The sequence below is a fragment of the Octopus sinensis genome, linkage group LG2, assembly GCF_006345805.1.
Source record: "Octopus sinensis linkage group LG2, ASM634580v1, whole genome shotgun sequence".
NCBI lineage: Eukaryota > Metazoa > Mollusca > Cephalopoda > Octopoda > Octopodidae > Octopus > Octopus sinensis.
The window spans coordinates 137,942,150-137,966,615 of record NC_042998.1 but is presented as its reverse complement, the minus strand read 5'-3'; the positions used below and the strand labels follow the sequence as shown (position 1 = coordinate 137,966,615).

General features: G+C 37.4%; 1 protein-coding gene across 1 annotated transcript in view; it reads right to left on the bottom strand.

The window, feature by feature from the left end:
• Positions 1 to 24,261, bottom strand: part of LOC115225988 (elastase-1-like) — a 28,820-nt gene extending 4,559 nt beyond the window's left edge. Inside the window, exons 1-6 of the mRNA XM_036500805.1 lie at positions 24,135 to 24,261; positions 16,701 to 17,016; positions 12,201 to 12,387; positions 8,135 to 8,240; positions 2,249 to 2,417; positions 759 to 892 (exon numbers count right to left, since the gene is read on the bottom strand). Of these exons, the coding sequence (XP_036356698.1) occupies positions 759 to 892; positions 2,249 to 2,417; positions 8,135 to 8,240; positions 12,201 to 12,387; positions 16,701 to 17,016; positions 24,135 to 24,158 (936 nt within the window). The 5' untranslated portion in view covers positions 24,159 to 24,261. The remainder of the gene's footprint in view (positions 1 to 758; positions 893 to 2,248; positions 2,418 to 8,134; positions 8,241 to 12,200; positions 12,388 to 16,700; positions 17,017 to 24,134) is intronic.
• Positions 24,262 to 24,466: the final 205 nt, after the last annotated feature.

Here is a 24,466-nt window from a genome sequence, read left to right as displayed (position 1 = left end):
GGTAGGTGCGTGGCTTGGTGGTTAGAGTATTCGGCTCACGATCGTAAGGTCGTGAGTTCGATTCCCGGCAGCGCATTGCGTCTAAGAACAAGACACTTTATTTTCCGTTGCTCCCGTCCACTCAGTTGGAAAAAATGTGCTGTACCTGTAATTCAAACGGCCAGCCTTGCCACATTATGTGTCATGCTGAATCTCTCAGTGAACTGCGTTAAGGGTACGTTAACAGCCACTTGCACGTTAATTTTACGAACAGGCTGTTCGGTTGATCGAATCAACTGGAACACTCGTCGTCATAACCGACCGAGAGCCAGGTGAGGTAGGAAAGTAGGTAGGTAGATAGGTAGGTAGGTAGGTAGGTAGGTAGGTAGGTAGATAGGTAGGTAGGTAGGTAGGTAGGTAGGTAGGTAGGTTAGGTAGGTAGGTAGGTAGGTAGGTAGGTAGGTAGGTAGGTAGGTAGGTTAGGTAGGTAGGTAGGTAGGTAGGTAGGTAGGTAGGTAGTAGGTTAGGTAGGTAGGTAGGTAGGTAGGTTAGGTAGGTAGGTAGGTAGGTAGGTAGGTAGGTAGGTAGGTAGGTAGGTAGGTAGGTGAGTAGGTAGGTGAGTAGGTAGGTAGGTAGGTAGGTAGGTAGGTTAGGTAGGTAGGTAGGTAGGTAGGTAGGTAGGTAGGTAGGTAGGTAGGTAGGTAGGTATTATGCATGTACGCAAGCGTGTTTGTGTGCACATGTTCGCATTTCCATATCTCGCTAAATAAAACTCTTACCAAACATGCTCCTGAATTTCCAGAACTAACACAAATATGACCATCACCAATCAGTCCTGTCCATACATCCTTGCATCTTTGATGGTGCCAAATGTGAACTTTCAATGTTTGGAGAACATTTGGATCAGCAGTGCCTACAACGAGACAAATTATTGAAAGAATCTGGAGAAAGTTTGAATCGACAAATCTATCAGTATGACTATCTATCTTAGAAACTCCATCGGTTAAAGTTGACAATGTATCTACAGAGGAATGTACAGACATGGACAAGATTTCTTGAAGAATACTATCAGTTACTCATGCATATAAGTTTCCCCTTTTCAATGACATTGATGTTTATGCAAGAGAAAAGCCACTGACATGGTCAGGTATAGCTTGGTACCAGCATCATCACAATCATTGGTCTCAGAACAGAGCCGGATCAAACATTACAAAGTAGCTCACCCGACTTTCTTACAGTTCCACCAATCCACCACCATGGAAATGGTACTTTCAATCGCAAGATAAAAATAAAAGGTAACGGCCGGATTTCAACTTGGAATGCAGAAAGTCTGAACAAATATCGTGAGGAATCTTACCCAACCTGCTAAAGTTTCGGCCAATCATCTGCTTTGGATTGGTAATTCCTTTACAGACGTAAAAGAAAAGTGAAATTTCTTCCCGAACAATACAGACTCATAAGGGCCAGTTTCATGGTTTCCATGGCATATAAATTCCCCGCCTGAGCAGCATGCCAGTCTGTCGCAGGACTACTCATTTTTGCCAGCTGAGTGGACTGGAGCAACGTGAAATGAAGTGTTTTGCCCAAGAACACAACACGTCGCCCGGTCCAGAAATCGAAACCACAATCTTATGATCATGAGTCCAATACCCTAACCATTAAGCCACTCACTTCCACCTTTTACAGACGAGGGTGTATAATTTACAGGAGATTTGGCTGCTATATCTTGCAGGTCGAGTGACCGCGTAGTATTTTTCGTTGTCCACATCGAATGTTTTACATTTATGTTGCAGCCTCTGACTTGATGTTATTGACTTAGATATCTGTGCTTTCAAAAGTCAGTGTCGATACTCGGAATTATTATTTCTTTTAATCAGAGTACAAGATAGGGAGGGCCCATTATCTTTCACAGGGACCATTATCCTTCACTAGGCCCCCGAAACTAGTATTATTGGAGTTATCCACTGTGGAATACCTGTGGTAGTGTTAAACCAAGTGACAGCTTAAGTCTACTACCCAAGAAAGCTAGAAACTCAGAGAGTAAAAAACTGCACAACTCCTCACCCTAGATCTGTACCGTTTTTTTTTATCGAACTCGAAAGGATGAAATGGAAAACTAACCTCAATGGAATATGAACTCAAGAGACTGAGGCATTCTATTCGACGCTCAAACGATTGTACCAATATACCGCTTTACAGAGAGCCACTTTGATAATCATCTTCTAAACACTACGTACGTTATTGCTTGAAGAAGTCATAGCTCACTCACCTTCTGTATTACCCCATCCAGTCATCCAGCAATCATGAAGATCAATAGATAGTTGTTTACTAGCAATGCAAATAGGAAACACTGATTTAGGATTCAAATCTAGAATTTCTGGTAACTCAATCATGGCGATGTCGTTCTCAAAGCCACCCGTTGGGGAGTAGTTTTCGTGCTGATATCAAAATAAAAGGAGGAAAAATAATTTTTTTTTTTAAATATCTACTTAAAGGGGGTAAATTGACAGATTTGTGGTGGAGCAATGAATAGAATGTATTAGCTAGAGGCACACAAAGCAGCATTGATTGAAATATATGTGCGTGCAATTATATTTAACATGTTCGTGTACACTAAAACGTGGAAAAAAACCTACAATGCAGAAATTATCTCGAGAGAGAAATTCTCCTTACGAACAATAAATGTGCAAAACATTTTATTGGACTATGAATGACGTCATCGGGCCATAAAACTCGTTTTCTGTGTCGTTATGCTTCATCAGCTACGGACACCGAATCTGTAGTCCATAGCCCACTAAGGACTGACGTTCTAATATTTAAACAAAAATTAGTTAAAAGTAAAGTTACCTTCTGGGGTCATGCCGACTCACAAGGGCCGGTTTCCCAATTTCTATGGTATATAAATTCCCCACCTGGACGGGACGCCAGTCCATCGCAGGATTACTCACTTTTGCCAGCTGAGCGGACTGGAGCAACGTGAAATGAAGTGTTTTTCTCAATAACACAACGCGTCGCCCGGTCCATGAATCGAAACCACAATCTTATGATCATGAGTTCAACACCCTAACCACTAAGCCATGTGCTTTCACAATAGTAATGTTTTGAAGTATGAATACCAATTAGGCACTAGATCAATTCAATAAAAATAGTGTTTCCAAACAGTGGTCCCGTGTCCCGTCATGAAAATTCCTTAACTGGGAATTTCCTTAACTAGAATGTGTTAAGTGTTGCAAGTATAGGCTCCAGGCATTTCATCCGTCGTTACGTTCTGAGTTCAAATTCTGCCAAAGCCGACTCTGCCTTTCATCCTTTCATGGTCGATAAAATAAGTACCAGTGGAGAACAGGAATCGATGTAATTGACTTTCCCCTCAATCAAAATTACCAGCCTTGTGGGAAAATTTGAAACCGTTATTTTATTTGTATATCATTCAAATCTGCTACATCCAATGATGGAAAAGTAATGATTCAAATGAAGCAATCGTCGAGGTATCTCTTCCATGCCTTTTCAATATACTTCCTAAATTCAGTGCTGTATCTCTCCTCTATTTCCTGGTAGCGTTTTTTTAAATAACGTATCCCATCAGCGAGTTCACATATATATATATATATATATATATATATAAACACATACACACACATCATACACTGTATATATATACAGGGTTGGCCAAAAGTCACCTGACAGTAAATCAAAACCATTCAATTCCAAGATTTATTTATGTTTAACAATTGAATGAATTTGATAAAAGTATCTAAATACGAAACTGAAGTACTTCTTCAGCGACATATTTTTCCATTCGAGTCAATACAGAATTACACATAGTATTTATGGAATTTTGATTTGCTGTCGGGTGACTTTTGGCCAACCCTGTATGTATATATATATATATATATATATCTGTATTGTGTGTGTGTGTGTATGGATGGATGAATATATATGCACGAATACATATACATGTGTACACATACAATGTAGGTGGCCACGCCTTATACTCTTTCCTCATACTCAAAATTCTGTGTATGATAATACATCGGATATATTCATACATACATCTGTGAACAGCAATGTTAACAAATAAGCATACATAGTGCTGTTCTCTCAATTATGTTTCTATGCATTCTTTGTCCACACATCAAAGCAAGCTTTCAGTCTGCAGTCCCCACCCTCTTTGCAGTACGATTTGATACGCTGCATAATTTAACCACACCTTACCCATCACATAGGAGTAGGTAGCTAACGTGAAATGTAGACAAATGTGGTATGTTGTTGTAATACTAATATTGATGTGGGTGGGGCCTTTCGGAAACAAAGAAATGCCTCTAATTTTTTCTACTGTTCTTACAGAACACCCATCTGGTTCCTGCAGACACCGACCATCTCTAAGTTACTTGTTCTAACACTATACAGCAAAGCCCGAATCTGGATCGTGGCTTAGTGGTTAGGGGCATTCGGCTCACGATCGTAAGGTCGTGAGTTCAATTCCCGGCGACGCGCTGTGTCCTTGAGTAAGACATTTTATTTCACGTTGCTCCAGTCCACTCAGCTGGCAAAAATTAATAGTACCTGCATTTCCAAAGGCAAGCTTTGTCACACTCTGTGTTACGCTCAATCTCCCTGAGAAGTACGTTATGGGTACACGTGTCCTATATATATATATATATATATATATATATATATATAAACAAAGATAAATGCGATACAATAAAATTAATTATAATCGCCGGTGTACCAGTACACGCCATATATTATACATATATCATTACATTCAAGGCGAAGAGTGTACTAGATACACAATAGCTGGATAAATTTAGTGAGATGAGAATTAAAACTTTTACAAACTTAACTTTTCTTATACCGCAGTTTCGCCAAATTCAGTAATAAAAATAGTATTTATTTACTCAGGCTGGCTCTTCAGTAAGATTCCTGTTAATGATGGAAAGACCATACCAATAGATCCATGTGCGTCTATCGAAATGCTCTTTCTAAACTATTCAAAACACTGCGCAGACTCCGAACAAACCCGACAAAATAGGGGATTGTGGTATATCGTCTAACGGTCAGAAATTTATCGAGAGAATATGTAAACAAAGATAAATGCGATACAATAAAATTAATTATAATCGCCGGTGTACCAGTACACGCCATATATTATACATATATCATTACATTCAAGGCGAAGAGTGTACTAGATACACAATAGCTGGATAAATTTAGTGAGATGAGAATTAAAACTTTTACAAACTTAACTTTTCTTATACCGCAGTTTCGCCAAATTCAGTAATAAAAATAGTATTTATTTACTCAGGCTGGCTCTTCAGTAAGATTCCTGTTAATGATGGAAAGACCATACCAATAGATCCATGTGCGTCTATCGAAATGCTCTTTCTAAACTATTCAAAACACTGCGCAGACTCCGAACAAACCCGACAAAATAGGGGATTGTGGTATATCGTCTAACGGTCATATATATATATTATATATATATATATATATATATATTATATATATATATATAGATAGATAGATAGATAGATAGATAGATAGATAGATAGATAGATAGATAGATAGATAGATAGATAGATAGATAGATAGATAGATAGATAGATAGATAGATAGGTCAATTAATCTTTCATAATATACTTCTTGTCTTGCTCTAAGACAATTTTGAGATAATCATGTCTTAAACAGTATACATACAGGCGTGGGTGTGTGGTAAGAAGTCTCAGGCCGACCAAACCACTGTGAGTCAATTTGGTAGACGGAAACTGAAAGAAGCCCGTAGTATTTATGTATATATGTGAGTGCATGTGTGTGTTTCAGTCTGTTTGTCCACACACACACACACACACACACACCATCGCTTGACAACCGATGTCGGTGTATTTAAGTCCCCGAACATTAACGGTTCAGGACATATATGATAGCCTTTGAGAATGAGGGAAAAACCCATTTAGTCGAAATAAAACTCCGGAAGAAGACCAAAACTTTCAGATAGGGACCGTTGGACTCTTATGCGAATTGTTAGAAAAGATCACAAAAGTACAGCTCCCAAAATTACTGCAGAGCTTAAAGACCACCTCGAGAACCCAGTTTCCTCAAAAACTGTTCACTGGGAGCTGCACAATGCCGGATTTCATGGGAGGGCTGCAATAAGAAAACCACTATTTTCAAAAACAAACATTGCAATGCTTTTAGAGTGGAGTAAAAAACCTAGAGAATTGGTCCCTAGAGCAGTGGAAGAATGTTATTTCCTCGGATCCTTTACCTTATTTCCGACCACCGGCCGAGTATACGTGTGGAGACAGCCAAAAGAAGCATTTGACCCAGATTGCCTTCTTCCAACTGTTAAACATGGAGGATGATCTGTGATGATCTGGGAGGTGGGGCTATGTCTTGGAAATCCACCAGCCCAATGGTTTCCCTTCGTGGCAGAATTAATAGTCAAAACTATTTAAGCATTTTATATCTGATCAAATTCATCCTATTGTTGCGGAACTGTTTCTGGAGGGAAACGCAATCTTTCAGGATGAGAATGCACCAATTCACACAGCTAAAGTTGTTAGTGAACGGCACGAGGAACATTCTAGTTGTACATCTTATCTGGCTACTACAGTCTCCAGATCTCAATATTATTGAATATATTATTGAATATTTATGGTACATTTTAGAAAAAATAGTCAGGAGTCAATATCCTCCACCACCATCACTACAAGACCTAGAGACTATTTTAGCTGAAGAATGAACAAAAATTCCTTTGGAAACAATTCAAACTTTGTACGAGTCTATACCTCATAGAATTCAAGCTGTAATTACCGCCAAAAGCAGTCCTACCCCATAATAAAATTAATTTGCTTGATATTTTAAGGTGTTTCCATTATTTTGCCCAACCCCTGTATATATATATATATATATATATGTGTGTGTGTGTGTGTATGTGTGTGTGTGTGTGTGTGTGTGTGTGTGTGTGTGTGTGCGTGTGTGGAGGTGCAATGGCCTAGTGGTTAGGGCAGCGGACTCGCGGTCGTAGGATCGCGGTTTCGATTCCCAGACCGGGCGTTGTGAGTGTTTATTGAGCGAAAACACCTAAAGCTCCACGAGGCTCCGGCAGGGGGTGGTGGCGATCCCTGCTGTACTCTTTCGCCACAACTTTCTCTCACTCTTTCTTCTGTTGGCCTGCTCGCTTAGCCAGCGGGGTGGCGTCATTTGAAGCTTAAAACAATGCGAAGCGCATTGTGACCAGCGATGTGTAACAACATCTGATGGCCTGGTCGGTCTCGGAGAGTCACGGAGATATATATATATATATATATATATTATTTAAAGGTCACAATGCATGTATTAAAGCGCTACTAATAGTTACATATGTCGAGAAAACTCAAACATATTCTTCAGGTGCAAACCACCTATCATAACGAACTGAAGAAATTGAATAATAGAAGAAACGCGAAAAAACTGAGAATGCAGCATATAGAAAATTCAAACAGTAAACGACGGAAAACGGAAAACAAAAAGACGGAAACTAAAATATAAAAAATAAAAATGAAAAATAGAAAGGTAAAAGAGCTATCGAACAAAGATGAATTAATGAAATTCAAAATTCATCCAGTCAGAATTTGAAACCAAGACGTGAATAGGGGTGAATAAGTACCTCATGGTACATCATTCGGTAATCTACCGATTCTGCCACCAACCATCCATGTATCTCAAGTGTTATAGAGTATTTCGCATATTGCCATGACCCTCTATCGCCATCCAATTTCATTATTAAGAATTTGAATTGGGAGATGGAGTCATAGTTAATCTTTCATTAGCTGATTACTCAACCGTGGACACCACCGCTGTGGATGCCTTGATAGAGCTTGGTGTTCCTACCCATTGATCTTCAAGGATTCCTCCGTTCAGCATCAAATGTAAGAAGCACTGTTACCTCAGTTGAGCTCTTCCGCTACCGCTTCACAATCTGCCATGCTACAGTACCATGACTTTGCTGTAGCCCTGAGAGGGTGGTTGAACGAATGTTTAGCCTTGCCAAAGGGCAGTCCGTAACCATGCAGGGCACGGTCGTCACACAGTGAGATATCTTCCAAATACCCGCATACCCATGTTATAGTAATTAGCTATAAAATACAAATTAAATTGATTTACAGCTTACCCTAATAATCCTGATCGGCTTTATATTTTTTTCGTGTCCTGACGGTTTATTAATAAGATATTCACCCAGTGTAACAGTCCAGGCTCCAGCATTGCGAAGAGACGGTCTTTAAAAAGAAAAAAAATTCAATTTAATGAAAGAACACACACACGCACACATACATACACACACAAATACACATACATACATACATACATACATACATACATACATACATACATACATACATACATACATACATACATACATACATACATACATACATACATACATAGTTCATAGGTGATATCAAATATTCTCTGTATAGAATACACTTAGTAGTACTCAATGGATTTAAGCTTGAGCGGATATAGATGTAAATGTAGGAATAAGCGAATTAGATCAATATATAAAGTATATCAGATACACGAAATACAATATATATATATATATATATATATACATATAAAAAGGTCAAACTTACTCAGAGTACAAATGAACTACGGAATTAGTAACTCTTATGTCTATCATTTGTCTCTTTAAAGGTACTTGGGATGCAGGGAACGAGGAATTTATTCACTGGCTTCCTATCTGAAAATCGAGTCCTAAACTAAAGTTATTATTTACAATTACACTTATTTAATCTAGCCTAACAGTGGTCTGCATTTAAGCAGGATCCTGTGCATGTGAACCTTCTCCAGCACACTCTATACAATCTGGGAGGGCTCGTACCCTCACCTGCTGTGGTTAAGTAAATTACTAGCACTACGGTCACCATGACTAAGACTTGAGATGAATATTAGAGTGGTTTCCCATTGCCTTCTCCAGACACGTGGGATTTGAGCTCAGAATGTAAAGAGCCGGAAGATATACCGTAAAGCATTGCAGCTGACGAGCCAACAATTGTGCTATTCTCTCACCCGCAGAGCAATGTGAAATGAAGTGTTTTGCTCAAGAACACAACACGCCACCCAATCCGGGAACTGAACCCACAGTCGTCTAAGCAATTCTCTAATCAGTAGGCCACGCACCTACTACACTTCATTTAATATAGCATATTGATAATATGAGTAACAGTCTCGGGCTGTGGATTGATGGCACTGCTAGAGTCTTTGGCGAGATCACTTGTATGCGTTTCAGGTTCCTTACTTTCTGGCAGCAACTGCTGTGGTGACATTGATACCAAGCTGGGATCTTTTTGGTTTGAACGGCCGTTTTTTCTAGCGGTGTCGTATGAAATTGTCACCCTAGAATCGATCTATTGCATTTCAATCTCTTTTAGGGTTAGGGTTAGTTAGGGTTAGGGGTGAGGGAAGGGTATCTTTTTTTCTTCACAAATGTAAATAAACCCAATCTGTTCCTTAAACGAGGGACATATTCATACGGCACCGAATGTTTTTTACCTCAATAGACGTCACTGATTGGTTGAAATTGCAGAAATTGAAGAAAAACAACAACAAATATCTTACAAACTATAGAATTTTCTCAATAAAGCCAAGAGAAAAAGATGTTTTATAAACACATTCTACCAGTATACGAAGTTTAAAATTTTTTAGTTACCTAGAAATTATGTTAAAAACTGCCGTTCAAACCGAAAAGATCCCCAAGCTGTAGTGATCCAAGTCAGCAGCCTTTCTCTTGAATAAACACAAACGTTTCTGGAGAAGGGAGACTGGCATACGTGGGCAACCGACAGTCTTCCTCAAAAAAACTTTTACCCAGATGTGATGATTAACATTACCCAACGGATGCCTTATAATATAACGCATACCATTAAGAAAGCCTTTTTTCTGCTGGCGAAATTGGGAATCATAGCACTTTATTCAGCCTATCGTTGGGTCTCTTAAACTAATTTAACTCTGATAACCAATGTCTCTTCAACTCACTAATTCACTAAGCCTGATGCACCCACGAACATCCTATACCACATCCAGAAAAGAGCCGCCCTACTGGCTGAAATAAAGTCACTAACAGATATGTTCCAGATTCTCGTCCACATTATGTTGTTTCCATTCTTTGTCTTTTCTCCCACTACTACTACAATGATCTCTACTTGCCTTTTCCACTCAGAGATTCCTAGCTCAGTAGCCTTTCCTTTTTTTCATCAACCTTATTCTGTCCAATCCCACCAGAACCCACACTAATCACTATTACTAATCTTTCTCTTCCAGAACATCATCCCCCTGGAATTCTCTCCTGGCTAATGTCTCTTCCGCGGTTGTTTACTAACAAAGTTTCCAGAGGAACATTAATAGCGTTAATCTTACCGGTCTGCAAAGGTCATGAGCACTGCCCTTTTCTCTAGATCCAACAAGTTATAAAAAAAAAGAAATTTAACATGAACTACATCAAACAATGTGCTATTATTAAACCTGTAGTGTGTTTTTCAAAGAAGATTGGGTTGCTATTTCTAAAAGGTTGAGTGACTAAGTAACGACACTTTCTTTGGCTCGTACTTAATGAATAAAAGAAATCCTTAAAATAAATGTCACTCTTTTATTTCTTTTTAGTAATTAAACAAGAATTGAACGGTAAACTTCTTTTGTAATAAAGTGGTGTATAAATAAACAGCAAGAATCTAATGGAAATTGAACCTAGTCCCCCTTCATTGACAGTTCACTGTATTTATTGATATATTATCAGCTCGCTGACAATAATTTCCACATTTAACATTTTTTTATATCCACACAGTCTGAAAGTTTTTTTTTCTTTCTTTTTGTTCAATCCTGCAATGTAAAACACATACCGACCATTCATTTCTAATTTACCTAACACTAAACTGAAATAAAATCTAAACTTCAATTATTGATGTTACACTCTGAATCTCTTAAAATCCCCAGAATGAATTAGTAGATGTTCGTAATAACATCAAAGCAAGCAGAATACGAAAATACATCTGCATCGGATTCCACTATGATATTCAGTCTGACAGTGTAGGTATTAAAACTGAACATAGCTTACAATAAGGACAAAAACACTTCACGATTAAGTGATAAGAACGCCGAACATGAACAAGTTACAAAGAAAAGCAGTCTATTTAACATATATACACTGTTGAAAGGCAAGCTACTGCAGTTTTCGCTAAGATAAAATGTCATATAAATGAGTTGTGTTAAAAATACTATTTTATATATCCTAGCAGTGGTTAGCAAAAACGCTAGATGTATTTCGACCTTCTTGAACCTCGTCAATGGTGTGTACTTACAGTCACATGCCTAGACAAAACTTGTTGCCTCAAAAATATAGTAAACAGTAACTAATACATTCACTGATGTTGCGAATTGTCGCCCAACAGCGAAGGCAATAAAATTCGTTTGGGTATGTGGTTGCAAGTAAGGTCCAAGAAGGTTGAAACCTATCTAGCATACTCGCTATTTGCTACCTGTACGATTTTTCGTTTCACACTTATATATATTGTATTTTTAACACAGCACGTCTGCAAGAGATTTTTATCTCAGCGAACACTGTGGTATATTGCCTGTCAGCAGTATATATACATAAAGTATGATATATAGACCATTGCTATTTGAATTAACATTGCTTCCTTTGCATATACTGGATTATTTATTCAGCCTGGCTGCTATTCGCAATATCAGTGAATGTATTCTTCAATGTTTCCTAGATTTTGGAGGCAACTAATCTCTTCTAGGCATGTAGCTGCGAGTACACGTCATTAACAATGCCTAAGAAGGCCAAAATGCCACTAGATTTTTCTCATTAGCTACTGCGGGACGATTTTTCAAGTCCCTCCGATATATATCATGTTTTTAACACAGCATGTCTATAAGAGATTTTATCTCTGACGAAAACCGCAGTATCTTGCTTGTTGACGGTGTATATACATTAAGTATGATACATAGATGACTATTTTGATTTAATAGTTCTTTAATTGCGTGTACCAGATTACGAAAGATTTTTTTGAAATTCTTCTGTGGGTACTCATTCAACAGAACTAAAAAGAAATACTAATCGTTTTCTAACTTTCTAAGATAAAAAATAAGATACGTTTTCAAGAAAGTGTACTTATTTCTTGGGAGTTTTATAGATATAACAGTTAAATAAAATTGATAAGGGGAATTTGTTTTACCTGTAAACGCAATGTGCAGCCGTAAGGATCCATTTAGGACTAATGAGTACTCCACCACATTGGGTTGTATGGCTAGAGTTCAGTTTCCCTTTGAGCATAACTTGCCATGGCCACTGTCCGTCGGTCGCAGCCAGACCACCAACAATATAAGAAGAAACACGAGGTTCACACTGAAACCAATCGGAGTCTGAGAAAAAGATTGAAAAACATTGCATATTTTTAATTTCATAATCAGTCTTAAGAAGAATGCATTGTTCTTAGATAGATAGATAGATAGATAGATAGATAGATAGATAGATAGATAGATAGATAGATAGATAGATAGATAGATAGATAGATAGATAGATAGATAGATAGATAGATAGATAGATATACATATATGCTCACACACGGAAGATATTTAAGCATGCATGCATAGACAAAGAAAATAATAAAGAAAATAATACATATTTTCTCCTGATCTGGGACATTCGGTGTTCTTTAACACTCAGCGTCGTGTAGGGCTTTCCGAGGACACTATCCCGCACTAAATTTGGCATATAAGCAAAACACATACACTATGCATGTGTACCGGACAAAGTGTTATTACACATATCGTCTGTGAGATTTTTTCTCCCAGGACTATTTCCGCAGCGACAGGTCTTCTACATCTGAGTGTAGAGTGTACACGAACGTATTAAACATGATTGTACAAGATTATGACATTTTTACACACGCATACATGTAACTGTATATATATATATATATATATATATATATATATATATATATATATATAATACATTTCAGCACAGGCAGACAGACAAGTGGACAGACAGACAGATAGATATAAATAATGACTTTATTATACCTATCAGCACATACTTTGTATATATACTTTGTGTATGTTACATGTCAGACTTTCAGACTTGCTTCAACATTTTAATATTAATAGGTTTACATTTTCTATCTAGGGTATTAATTTTAAGTTTCTACTTTATAGAAATTTTTTTTCTTAATTGTAAACATATGTTATACTCAGCCAACAGTCACACACATATATGTATGTATGTACGTATGCATGTATGTGTGTATGTGTATGTGTATTTTCACGTATATACGTTTGTATGCACATATATGTGTATGTGTGTGTATATACATACATTTATATATAGATAGATGTGTGTTTATGTGTTTGCATATACGTATGCATATATGTGTAAACACACTTCTCACACCGCCACACGTTATACATTATTAGAATGAACTGTTAACGTTAATATGTAAAGCGTGTATTTATGTCGTTAATTTATAACGATTTTTATTTACAAATAAATATTACATACAAACTATGTTGAGACTGTTATTTCTTTACGAGTGGATCGCTCACGATGCTCGCTTTTCATATTGTTTTTGTTAGATATGTATTTATTGCTTAAAAGATTTTTTTGTTTTGTTCTAGGCTTTTGTTTTGTTTTTTGTTGTCAGGAAAATAACGCTATCTTCTACAGATGCCTAGCTAACTTCTCTACGTTATCCTCGCAGTATAGAAAAAATGTTATGTAGCCCTTCGCTTGCTAGCGTTTATTCTTACACCTTTTTTATTCTTTTCCTTGTTTCAGTCATTTGACTGCGGACATGTTGGAGCACCGCCTTGAAGGGTTTTAGTCGAACAAATTGACCCCAGGATTTATTTTTTTAGCCTAGTACTTATCCTATCGTACGTTTTTATTTCTTTACTACCCACAAGGGGCTACGCACAGAGGGGACAAACAAGGACAGACAAACAGATTAAGTCGATTACATCGACCCCAGTGCGTAACTGGTACTTATTTAATCGACCCCGAGAGGATGAAAAGCAAAGTCGACCTCGGCGGAATTTGAACCCAGAACGTAACGGCAGACGAAATACGGCTACGCATCTCGCCCGGAGTGCTAACGTTTCTGCCAGCTCGCCGCCTTATCCTATCGTAAGTTTTTGCCGACCCGCCAAGTTACAGAGACGTAAACACACCAATATCAGTTTCCGTCTACCAAATCCGTTTACAAGGCTTTGTTCGGCCCGAGGCTATAGAAGAAGACATTTGCCCAAGGTGCTACGCAATGGGACTGAACCCGAAACCATGTGGTAAGGATAATTGCTTTTTTTCCCGTCAGTATGGTCTTAGGAAGTGCGTGAAAAAAAAAACAATCAAAACAGCTTGAAAACTAGTGATCGTGAAAGCCATCTTTGCACTACAAAGGAATTTGGATTTGTATCTATGACATTTATATGTTCGAACTATGTCAGGAAGATCAGAGTCCTGAGTATAACAACAAAAATATGCCACTAAAACTGCAGCTTGTTGTTTTTTTGTTTTTTTTTTAAAGAAAATAGTTACTGTTAGTGGTCTTGTTATATGAATTGAACCACCGATGTTCTGGATAAGCATTCCTTACTACTACTGCACTAGTAGTCAAAAATTATTTTTAAATACGAGCTAACACAAACAATAGAATATTCAAAAAACATGAATACGTCCAAGAATTTTAATAATTTGCAAGAAATAAAAACTAAATGTGAAAGGACTTGAATTTAGAATTTATTTTCAGTTTTTAGTTTCATTTCGTATTTAGCTTTATACAGCTTTACTTCAGAAGTTAATCCAACGAATCCATTACTCATAAAGGAGTTTCATGTAGAACAAAAAAAATCCAGTTACGTATGATGACGGTGGATATTAAAATGTTAGCCATGATGTCTAACAAAGGTAAAGTGCAGACAGAAACAGCAGAAGAGAAAGTTATTTGCACAAATGTGCCCGAACGTTTGTGAGTATGCATGTTTGCACAAGCACGGTGATCAGCGCTTCGTTAAAAAGATGAACAACGATATTAACGTTTGTTAACATTTACAAGCATATATTTGTAAATTTATTTGCACGTGCCTTTGTGTGTTAGTGCGTTTTTATGTGGGTACACGCACGTGTTTGAATCTATGTATATGTAGGCAAGCATGGGATCTATTCTTTTTGAACGGCAGTTTGTAACATAATTTCTAGGTAACTAAAAAATTTTAAACTTCGTATACTGGTAGAATGTGTTTATAAAACATCATTTTCTCTTGGCTTTATTGAGAAAATTCTATAGGTTGTAAAATATTTCGTTTAAAATTTCTTGCATTTCGGCAATTTTAACCAATCAATTACCTCCATTGACGTAAATAACATTCTGTGACTAATGAATATGTCCCTCGTTTAAGAAACAGATTGGGTTTATTTACATTTGTGAAGAAAAAAGATACCCTTCACCCACTCCTAACCCTAACCCTAACCCACCCCTAACCCTAACTCTAACCCTAAATCTAAAATAGATTGAAATGCAATAGATCGATACAAGGGTTATAATTATGGGTGACAATTTCATACGACACCGCTAAGTTTTTTATAGCGGTGTCGTATGAAATTGTCACCCATAATTATAACCCTTGTATCGATCTATTGCATTTCAATCTATTTTAGATTTAGGGCTAGTTTGGGTTAGGGTTAGGGGTGGGTGAAGGGTATCTTTTTTTTTCACAAATGTAAATAAACCCAATCTGTTTCTTAAACGAGGGACATGTTTATTATGCACAGAATGTTATTTACGTCAATGGAGGTAATTGATTGGTTAAAATTGCCGAAATGCAAGAAATTTTAAACGAAATATGTTACAACCTATAGAATTTTCTCAATAAAGCCAAGAGAAAATGATGTTTTATAAACACATTCTACCAGTATACGAAGTTTAAAATTTTTTAGTTACCTAGAAATTATGTTACAAACTGCCGTACAAAAAGAAAAGATCCCAAGCATGTCTACACGCAGGTCAGTTTATGTGCGCTTGTGTTTATAACGTTTGTTTGTATATGTATACATACATACACAGAATTTGTGGCACTCCGTCGGTTACGACGACGAGGGTTCCAGTTGATCCGATCAACGGAACAGCCTGCTCATGAAATTAACGTGCAAGTGGCTGAGCACTCCACAGACACGCATACCCTTAACGTAGTTCTCGGGGGAGATTCAGCGTGATACAGAGTTTGACATGGCTGGCCCTTTGAAATACAGATACCACAGAAACAGGAAGAAAGTAGTGGTGAAAAAATATAGCAGGGTTCGCAACCGCCCCCTGCCGGAGTCTCGTGGAGCTTTAGATGCTTTCGCTCAATAAACACAACGCCCGGTCTGGGAACCGAAACTGCGATCCTACGACCGCGAATCTGCTACCCTAAACACTGGGCTTCTACGCCTCCACACATACATACATTCATACATATGTGTGTGTGCTTGTGTGTAAGTATATAAGTGTCTGTGTATATATATATGTGTGTGTGTATATGTGCGTGTGTGTGGGTGTGCGTGGTGTGTGTGCGTGCGTGTGTGTGTGTGCGTACGTGTGTGTGCGTGCGCGTGTGTGTGTGATGTACGAACATGTAATGCGATATCATATTCTAATTAAACAACACATTTTAAATATCATAACACAGTGTAAACCTACCTGGGTACTTATTTGTCGAGGACGGAGTTTTGTAGGTGCTCCTCTCCACCATATCCGTTGTTACAGACAGAGATTCCCAACGTCCTTTGTATCGCGTCGTCCAGCCAAACGTTGGTGTCGTAATGAGAAAATGGTTAGAAACACAGGAGTCCGGATACTGGCCAATTAACTCACATCTTTGCTCTTCATCCGACCATGTTTGGTCCGGAGGACAAAACTGGATTTTCATAGATTTACTGCGGATGCATAAATGATATCGGCCACACTGATTCGGGTCCTGTCGATAGATTATATAACTGTTGCCATAACATGGCTCCTGTAATTAATATATAAATATATAAATATATTTCGTTATGTGCACCAGAAGCAGTATTAGTTAAAATCAGCAATCTGTATATCATACTTAAAGCAGATACATCACTGAAGGCCTAATTAACTGCGGTATTCGTTCCGAGATAGTATCTCTTACAGATGTACTGCAGATACTTGCAAAAGATAAAGCCCAAAGAGGCAGAAACGTGCATTCACCAATGTCATCACCGCCAGTGGAAGATTTTTCTCTGCAACTGATATATTTTTGCATTTATTTTAACACTGTACGGTTATAAGAGATGCAATTTCGAGGCGGTTGTTAATTAGACTTTCAATGATGTATCTGCTTTAAATATGATACACAGATTCTTACATACAGTTCGTTATTAAAATGAATGATTCAAGTAAAACAAGAAATAAGTGGAAATTTTACCAGTGAGTGTGCTAAATAATAAGGCACAAAAAGAAAATGACTCTCCCCAGACACAACAGAATCAGAATGAAGATATGCATGTATGTATGTTATGTATATATATATACGAGCAGAACGCGCTAGAACGGGGGCATTTGAATATAACTGTGAATATAATAGGCTCGTATTTTTGACCTCGTGTTAATATCTGGCGTGCAGTTCGACAAATTATATTTTATGACGTACCTCACTGATGATCTGAGGATTAATTATGTAAGTAAAATTGCATAATTTATTAACAGTGAAACAATTGTATGGGGTTAATCTATATTTTTGTTATTTTTCATTTGTCCTGCTCGCCTACGTTCATAGTGTGCTAAATTTTTCTTGAGAACAATTCTTAGTGGTTGAGACCCTTGCGGATCTATCTTTAGCGTAAGAGCGTCCACATAGTGGATTCTCTCTCATATTTGTGCATTATATATATATATATATATATATATATGTGTGTGTGTGTGTGTGTGTGTGTGTGTGTGTGTGTGTGTGTGTGTGTGCTTCTAATATAGGATAATTTTTTTTTTTCAAAAAAAATTCATCAAAGTGGCAGCATATTAAAATACCTTTAAAGGCGAAAATTATAAACAAGGGCAAAAGAAAAACATTTCTATGCCAATAGAATCGTCAATCACCACATTATGTAATGTGATGATTGACGATTTAAGGTCTATTCTCAGCATATTGGCATAGAAATTTTTTTCTTTTGCCCTTGTTTATAAATATATATATATATATATATATATATATATATATATATATATGCGTTCTTGTCCCTGTTTGTATTTTTCTACATATCTTAATATATATATATTACCAGGTGGTGCTATTAAGTTAGACATGGCCTGGGCCAATTGTGGCCAAAACCTTTCTAAGTTATTCTAAGTTATATATATATATATATATATATATATATATATATATATATATATATATATATATATATATATATATATATATATATATATATATATATATATATATATATATATATATATATATATATATATATATATATATATATATATATATATATATATATATATATATAATATATATATATATATATATATGGAGGCACAATGGCCCAGTGGTTAGGGCAGCGGAGTCGCGGTCGTGGAATCGCGGTTTCGATTCCCAGACCTGGCGATGTGAGTGTTTATTGATTGAGTGAAAACACCTAAAGCTCCACGAGGTTCCAGCAGAGGGTGATGTCGATCCCTGCTGTACTCTTTGGCCGTAACTTTCTCTCGCTTAGCCAGTGGTGTGGCGTCATTTGAAGGCTAACACAATGCAAAGCGCAATGGGACCAGCGATATGTAGTAACATCTGATAGCCTGGTCGGTCACGTGATCACGTGATATATATATATATATATATATATATATATATATATGTATATATATATATACGTATATATATATATATATATATATATATATATATATATATACATATGTATATATATATATGTATATATATATATATACGTATATATATATATATATACGTATGTATATATATACGTATATATATATGTATGTTTATATAAGTATATATGTATATGTATATATATATATTTATATATATATATATATATATATATATATATGTATATATATATATATATATATATACGTATATATATATATATATATATATATACGTATGTATATATATACGTATATATATATATGTATGTTTATATAAGTATATATGTATATGTATATATATTTATATATGTATATATATATATATATATATTTATATATGTATATATATATGTATATATATATAAGAAATATCCCTCGGGCAGACAAAGTCATCGTACTGGGTGACTTTAATGCTAGAGTGGGTAGGGATTTTAACACATGGACTGTAATTGGAAAGCATGGGGTGGGGAAGTGTAATAGTAATGGCATGCTTTTGCTGCAGATGTGTGAGGAGCTGAGTATGTGTGTTACCAATACCATATTTCAACAAAAGAATAAGCTTAAGACTACATGGATGCACCCTGCATCGAAAGAATGGCATTTTCTGGATTACATCCTAGTTAGGGTGCGTGATAGACAGGATGTGCAGTGTGTTCGTGTTCTTCGTGGAGCTGAGTGTTGGACTGACCACCGCCTAGTACGTGCAAAAGTGAAATTAGTCACAAAGCATAAAATCCGAGCTGCAGGGATGACCCTGCCTAAAAGACTGAATGTTGATCGTCTTAGGTATAATAGTGTGAAGAGAACTTTACGAGAGGAAATGAATGCTGCAGATATTGGGGAGGATTGGCCGACCCTTAAAAAGTCAGTTTATGATATAGGCAAGAAAGTTCTGGGATTGATACAAAGAAAGCATCAAGATTGGTTCAAAGAAAAGGATGAACATATAGATGATTTATTGGCTGATAAAAGACGTACTTTGTCACGCTATTTGTCAGCAAAGTCACAGGAAAAGGAAGTGTTGCATAGGGAACTCAAGGACGTAAAATCACGTGTGAGGCAAAGGCTCTCTCAGATGAGGGATACGTGGTGGAGTAAGAAGGCTGACGAGATACAGGCGGCATCAGATTCCAATAACACAAAGCTGTTGTATGGTCTCTTGCGAGAAGTTTATGGACCGACGTCTTCCCTGATGACACCAATTCGAAGCAGGGATGGTAAAGAACTTCTTCGTGATTCACAAGGAATTCTGCGAAGGTGGCAAGAACACTTTGATGAACTTTTGAATCAGCAGTTAGTAGTTAGTGAGGATGTTCTCAATATCATCCCTGGATTGCCTGTGAAGGCAGCACTCTCAGAACCACCAAAGTTGGAAGAAGTTGCAATGGTTGTCTCAAGGTTGAATAATGGGAAGTCTCTGGGTATGGATGGCATACATGCGGAGTTGTTACAGCATGGTGGTGGGAAAATTCTGCAGAAACTTCACTCTTTGTTTGGTAAGGTATGGACAAGTGAATCTGTACCTGAGGACTGGAGAGATGCAGTAATGGTGGTCCTGTATAAGGGAAAGGGCAACAGGAATGGTTGTGGTAATTATAGGGGAGTATCATTGCTGTCTGCTGTAGGAAAGGTTTTATGCAGGCTACTTCTGGATCGTCTGCTGAAATACATTGCAGATTGTGTTCTTCCAGAAAGTCAATCTGGCTTTCGTGTGGGACGTGGCACTGCTGATATGATCTTTTCAGCTAGACAGCTTCAAGAAAAGTGTGTGGAACAGGGTCTGGATTTGTATCAGGTTTTTGTCGATCTGACAAAAGCCTTTGATACCGTCAATAGAAAAGCATTGTGGAAAGTCCTCCAGAAACTTGGGTGTCCTGAAAAGTTCCTTGCTTTGGTTAGGTCTTTTCATGAAGACATGAATGGTAGGGTGAATGTTAGAGGGAAGATGTCGGAGCCCATTTCAATACAAAATGGAGTGAAACAGGGAGATATTCTGGCACCGACCCTATTTTCCATATATTTCACGATGGTGTTCTGTATTGCATTCAGAAACTGCAGATACGGTGTTTATGTCCATTATCGAACCTCTGGTAGCATATCTAATATCAGGCGCCTTGCTGCAAAAACAAAGATATTTACCTCTATCATAAGAGACCTTTTGTATGCTGATGATTGTGAGCTAGTAGCACACGCAGAGATTGATATGCAACACATTTTGAATGCATTCTCTGATGCTTGCACTGCCTTAGGATTGACAGTCAATCTCAAGAAAACTGTTGTCATGCATCAACCTGTCCCTGGTAAGCAGTATAGTGTACCAAATATCTATGTGAATGGTAAACGACTTGATGTAGTCGATCAGTTTGTCTACCTGGGAAGCACTATTAATAGATATGGCAATGTGGATGATGAAATTCCATATAGAATTAGGAAAGCAAGTGTTGCTTTCGGAAGGCTAGAAAAGCGCCTCTGGAGTCGGCGTGACATGCAGAAAGACAAAGATAAAGGTGTACAAGGCATGTGTGCTCCCTTCTGTTCTCTATGCCTGCGAGACGTGGGTCACATATCGATACCACCTTAAACAACTGGAACGTTTCCATCAGATGTGCCTCAGACGGATCTATGGCATTAAGTGGAAGGACTGCATCAGTGATCTTGAAATACTCGAAGGCTCTCGGTGTGAAAGTATAGAAGCTCTTGTGTTAAAGCAAAGTCTCAGATGGAGTGGTCATCTGGTCAGAATGAAGGATTCAAGGATGCCAAAACAACTCTTTTATGGAGAGTTAGCTAAAGGAGAACGACCTCCACATAAACCAAAAAAGAGGTATAAGGACTTGCTGAAGGCTTCCTTAAGAGATGCTTGCATCTCTCCTGACACACGGGAAGGCATAGCTATTGATCGTAGCAGGTGGAGAAGGATTGTGCATGAGGGGACAGCCACTTTTGAGAAATCTCGAGTTGCACATAAGAAAGTAAGGAGGGATGTCAGGAAGGGCATCGCTGTTACACTTCCAGAAGGGAAGGGTCTTCCTTTGATTCTGACATGCAATGTCTGTACAAGACCCTGCCTCAGTAAAGCTGGACTCATGAGTCATCTTCGTAGTCATAAAACGAGACAGATGAGTGACAACCTGGCCACTGGTGGTGGTGTAACACACCATACTAATCATATCTGTCGGGCATGTGGAAGAGAGTGTAATTCGGCAGGAGGACTTAAACGACATGCAAAGGTACATGAAGCCCAGTTACAACTACAGCCGGCTATTACCAGTGAAGGTTTTAGTTGCCAATTTTGTACAAGACATTGTAGATCTTTAGCTGGGCTAAAAAGTCACATTCGATCACAGCACCAGTAACAGTTAAGCTTCGTGCAATGGCCATACTCGATAACGAGGGGGCAGCCATAATATATGTGTATGTATGTATATATATATATATATATATATATATATATATATATATATATATATATATATATATATATATATATATATATATATACTAAGTAATTAAGGGTTTAGCAACGATTTGCCTCACCACACACCGAATTTAGAAATAGCAGTCAACGAGTTATAGCTATTCTTTCTACTAAAAGGGAGATCTCAGTAAAACTACAGTACTTGAAAGGCAAACACAAACAGGCAAGAGAGAAAGAAATGACAGCAATCTATCATACAATTTTAAGTCACCTACGGACGTACGTTTCGAGATTAAATTTTAGGAAAGCATAAGAATTAGATAATTATGTCTTACCCAACTTCTTCTCTCATCAGCGTAGGACACTACAATTATGAATAATTGTATGTTAAATTTCGAGATACTAGAAGGCATCATCTCAACTCAGTATCAGAGCGAGCTAAAACCGTTACCAGTATCACTAAATTCAAAGTGTGAATGAAAGTGTGTGTCAGCAACCCCTTCCCACCCGCGTGTAGCCAAGACAAGATGTTGCGGTCATTTACTGGGATGAAATATGGTTATCAGTAATAAAATAGGCTAAAACTAATTAATTTGGAATATACATATGTGTGTGTGTGTGTGTGTGTGTGTGTGTATGCATGTATGTATGCGCATATAAGTATGTATATAAATATATACGGGATACAGCAGCGATCTATTCCATTATCTACTAAAGTTCTGCCCCATACTCCCTCCGATTATGAAATAGATTGCTGCTACATGGATAGCGAAATACATTCCAGAAGCGATAAACACTCCACATCTGAAGCTGGAGATTCAGATAGCCTAGAAATATTGATGATAAAGATGAGCTTAGTAACTGTAAGGGTCTGATACGAGAAAATTTTAATAAGAAAAAACTTAAATAAGAACATATATATGCATACAGAAAAATATTCAAAAATTAAAGTATTTTACAAGAATTGTGTAAGGTGGTTTGGCTCTGTGAATGTCATCAGCTCTGCTGCAGTAAGTTTCTCAACCGTTTTGTTTATAATTGTCATCATGTTCAACAAATAAATTAGTACGGTCAAGAGAACAAACGGGAAAGTTTGAGAAAAGTTAAGGGAACTGACTCAGAGTGATCAGTGGCATGTATTTGAACGACAAAGACGAAGTAGAGTAAATACAAGATAAAGTATTCATTTATTGAAATAATCTCCACTTGGTAGCACTTGGTACCAACTCCAAAAGCGAAGGGTAAATAATCTCGAAATTCAAGATTTCTCTAAAACTGACAGACCATTAATGAAAAGACAGTTGGTGCGTGGCACCTTGAGCAAGTGTCTTCTACTATAGCTTCGGGCCGACCAAAGCCTTGCGAGTGGATTTGGGAGACGGAAACTGAAAAAAGCCCGTCGTATGTGTGTGTGTGTGCGCGCGCGCGCGTGTGTGTGTCTGTCTGTGTCTGTGTTTGTCCCCCAACCATCACTTGACATGCGGGTGTGCTTACGTCCCCATCAACTAGCGGTTCGGCAAGAGAGGTCGATAGAATAAGTACTAGGCTTACAAAGAATAAGTCCTGGGGTCGATTTGCTCGACTAAAGGCGGTGCTCCAGCATGGCCGCAGTCAAATGACTGAAACACGTAAAAGAACGTATATATATGGATGTGAATGTATATGTATGTATAAGTATGTGTATTCTGTATTTATGTATATGTAGACAGACAGACACTTTTAATTTTTTTCCACGTCCGTCATCTGTAAATTAAAATACAGTAATTTTCAAAGTTAAAAAAATCATAAATAAGTATTGTTAATACTTGCACATCTTCGAGAATATTCATTTTGACAGCTGCATTTTGGCCTCTCTGCTAGAATTGGATGCACGCACCTCTGCCGTTTTGTCGCCCATACCTTTCGGCCTGAACAACGATGGCTTGCAATAACTCGTCCGTTGAAACAACTGTAGTAGAATGCACAGTCATTGGAATCTTCTGAAACTTTCAGCTGTCGATTATATTCACACATTGGTTCACCTTGCGCTAAATTCCAGAAAGTTAAACAATTCCAAACAATGATCCACAGATTTATGTAAAGATAATTCATGATCCCTGGATATCATTAACAAGTTATAAAATATATTATTTCTATA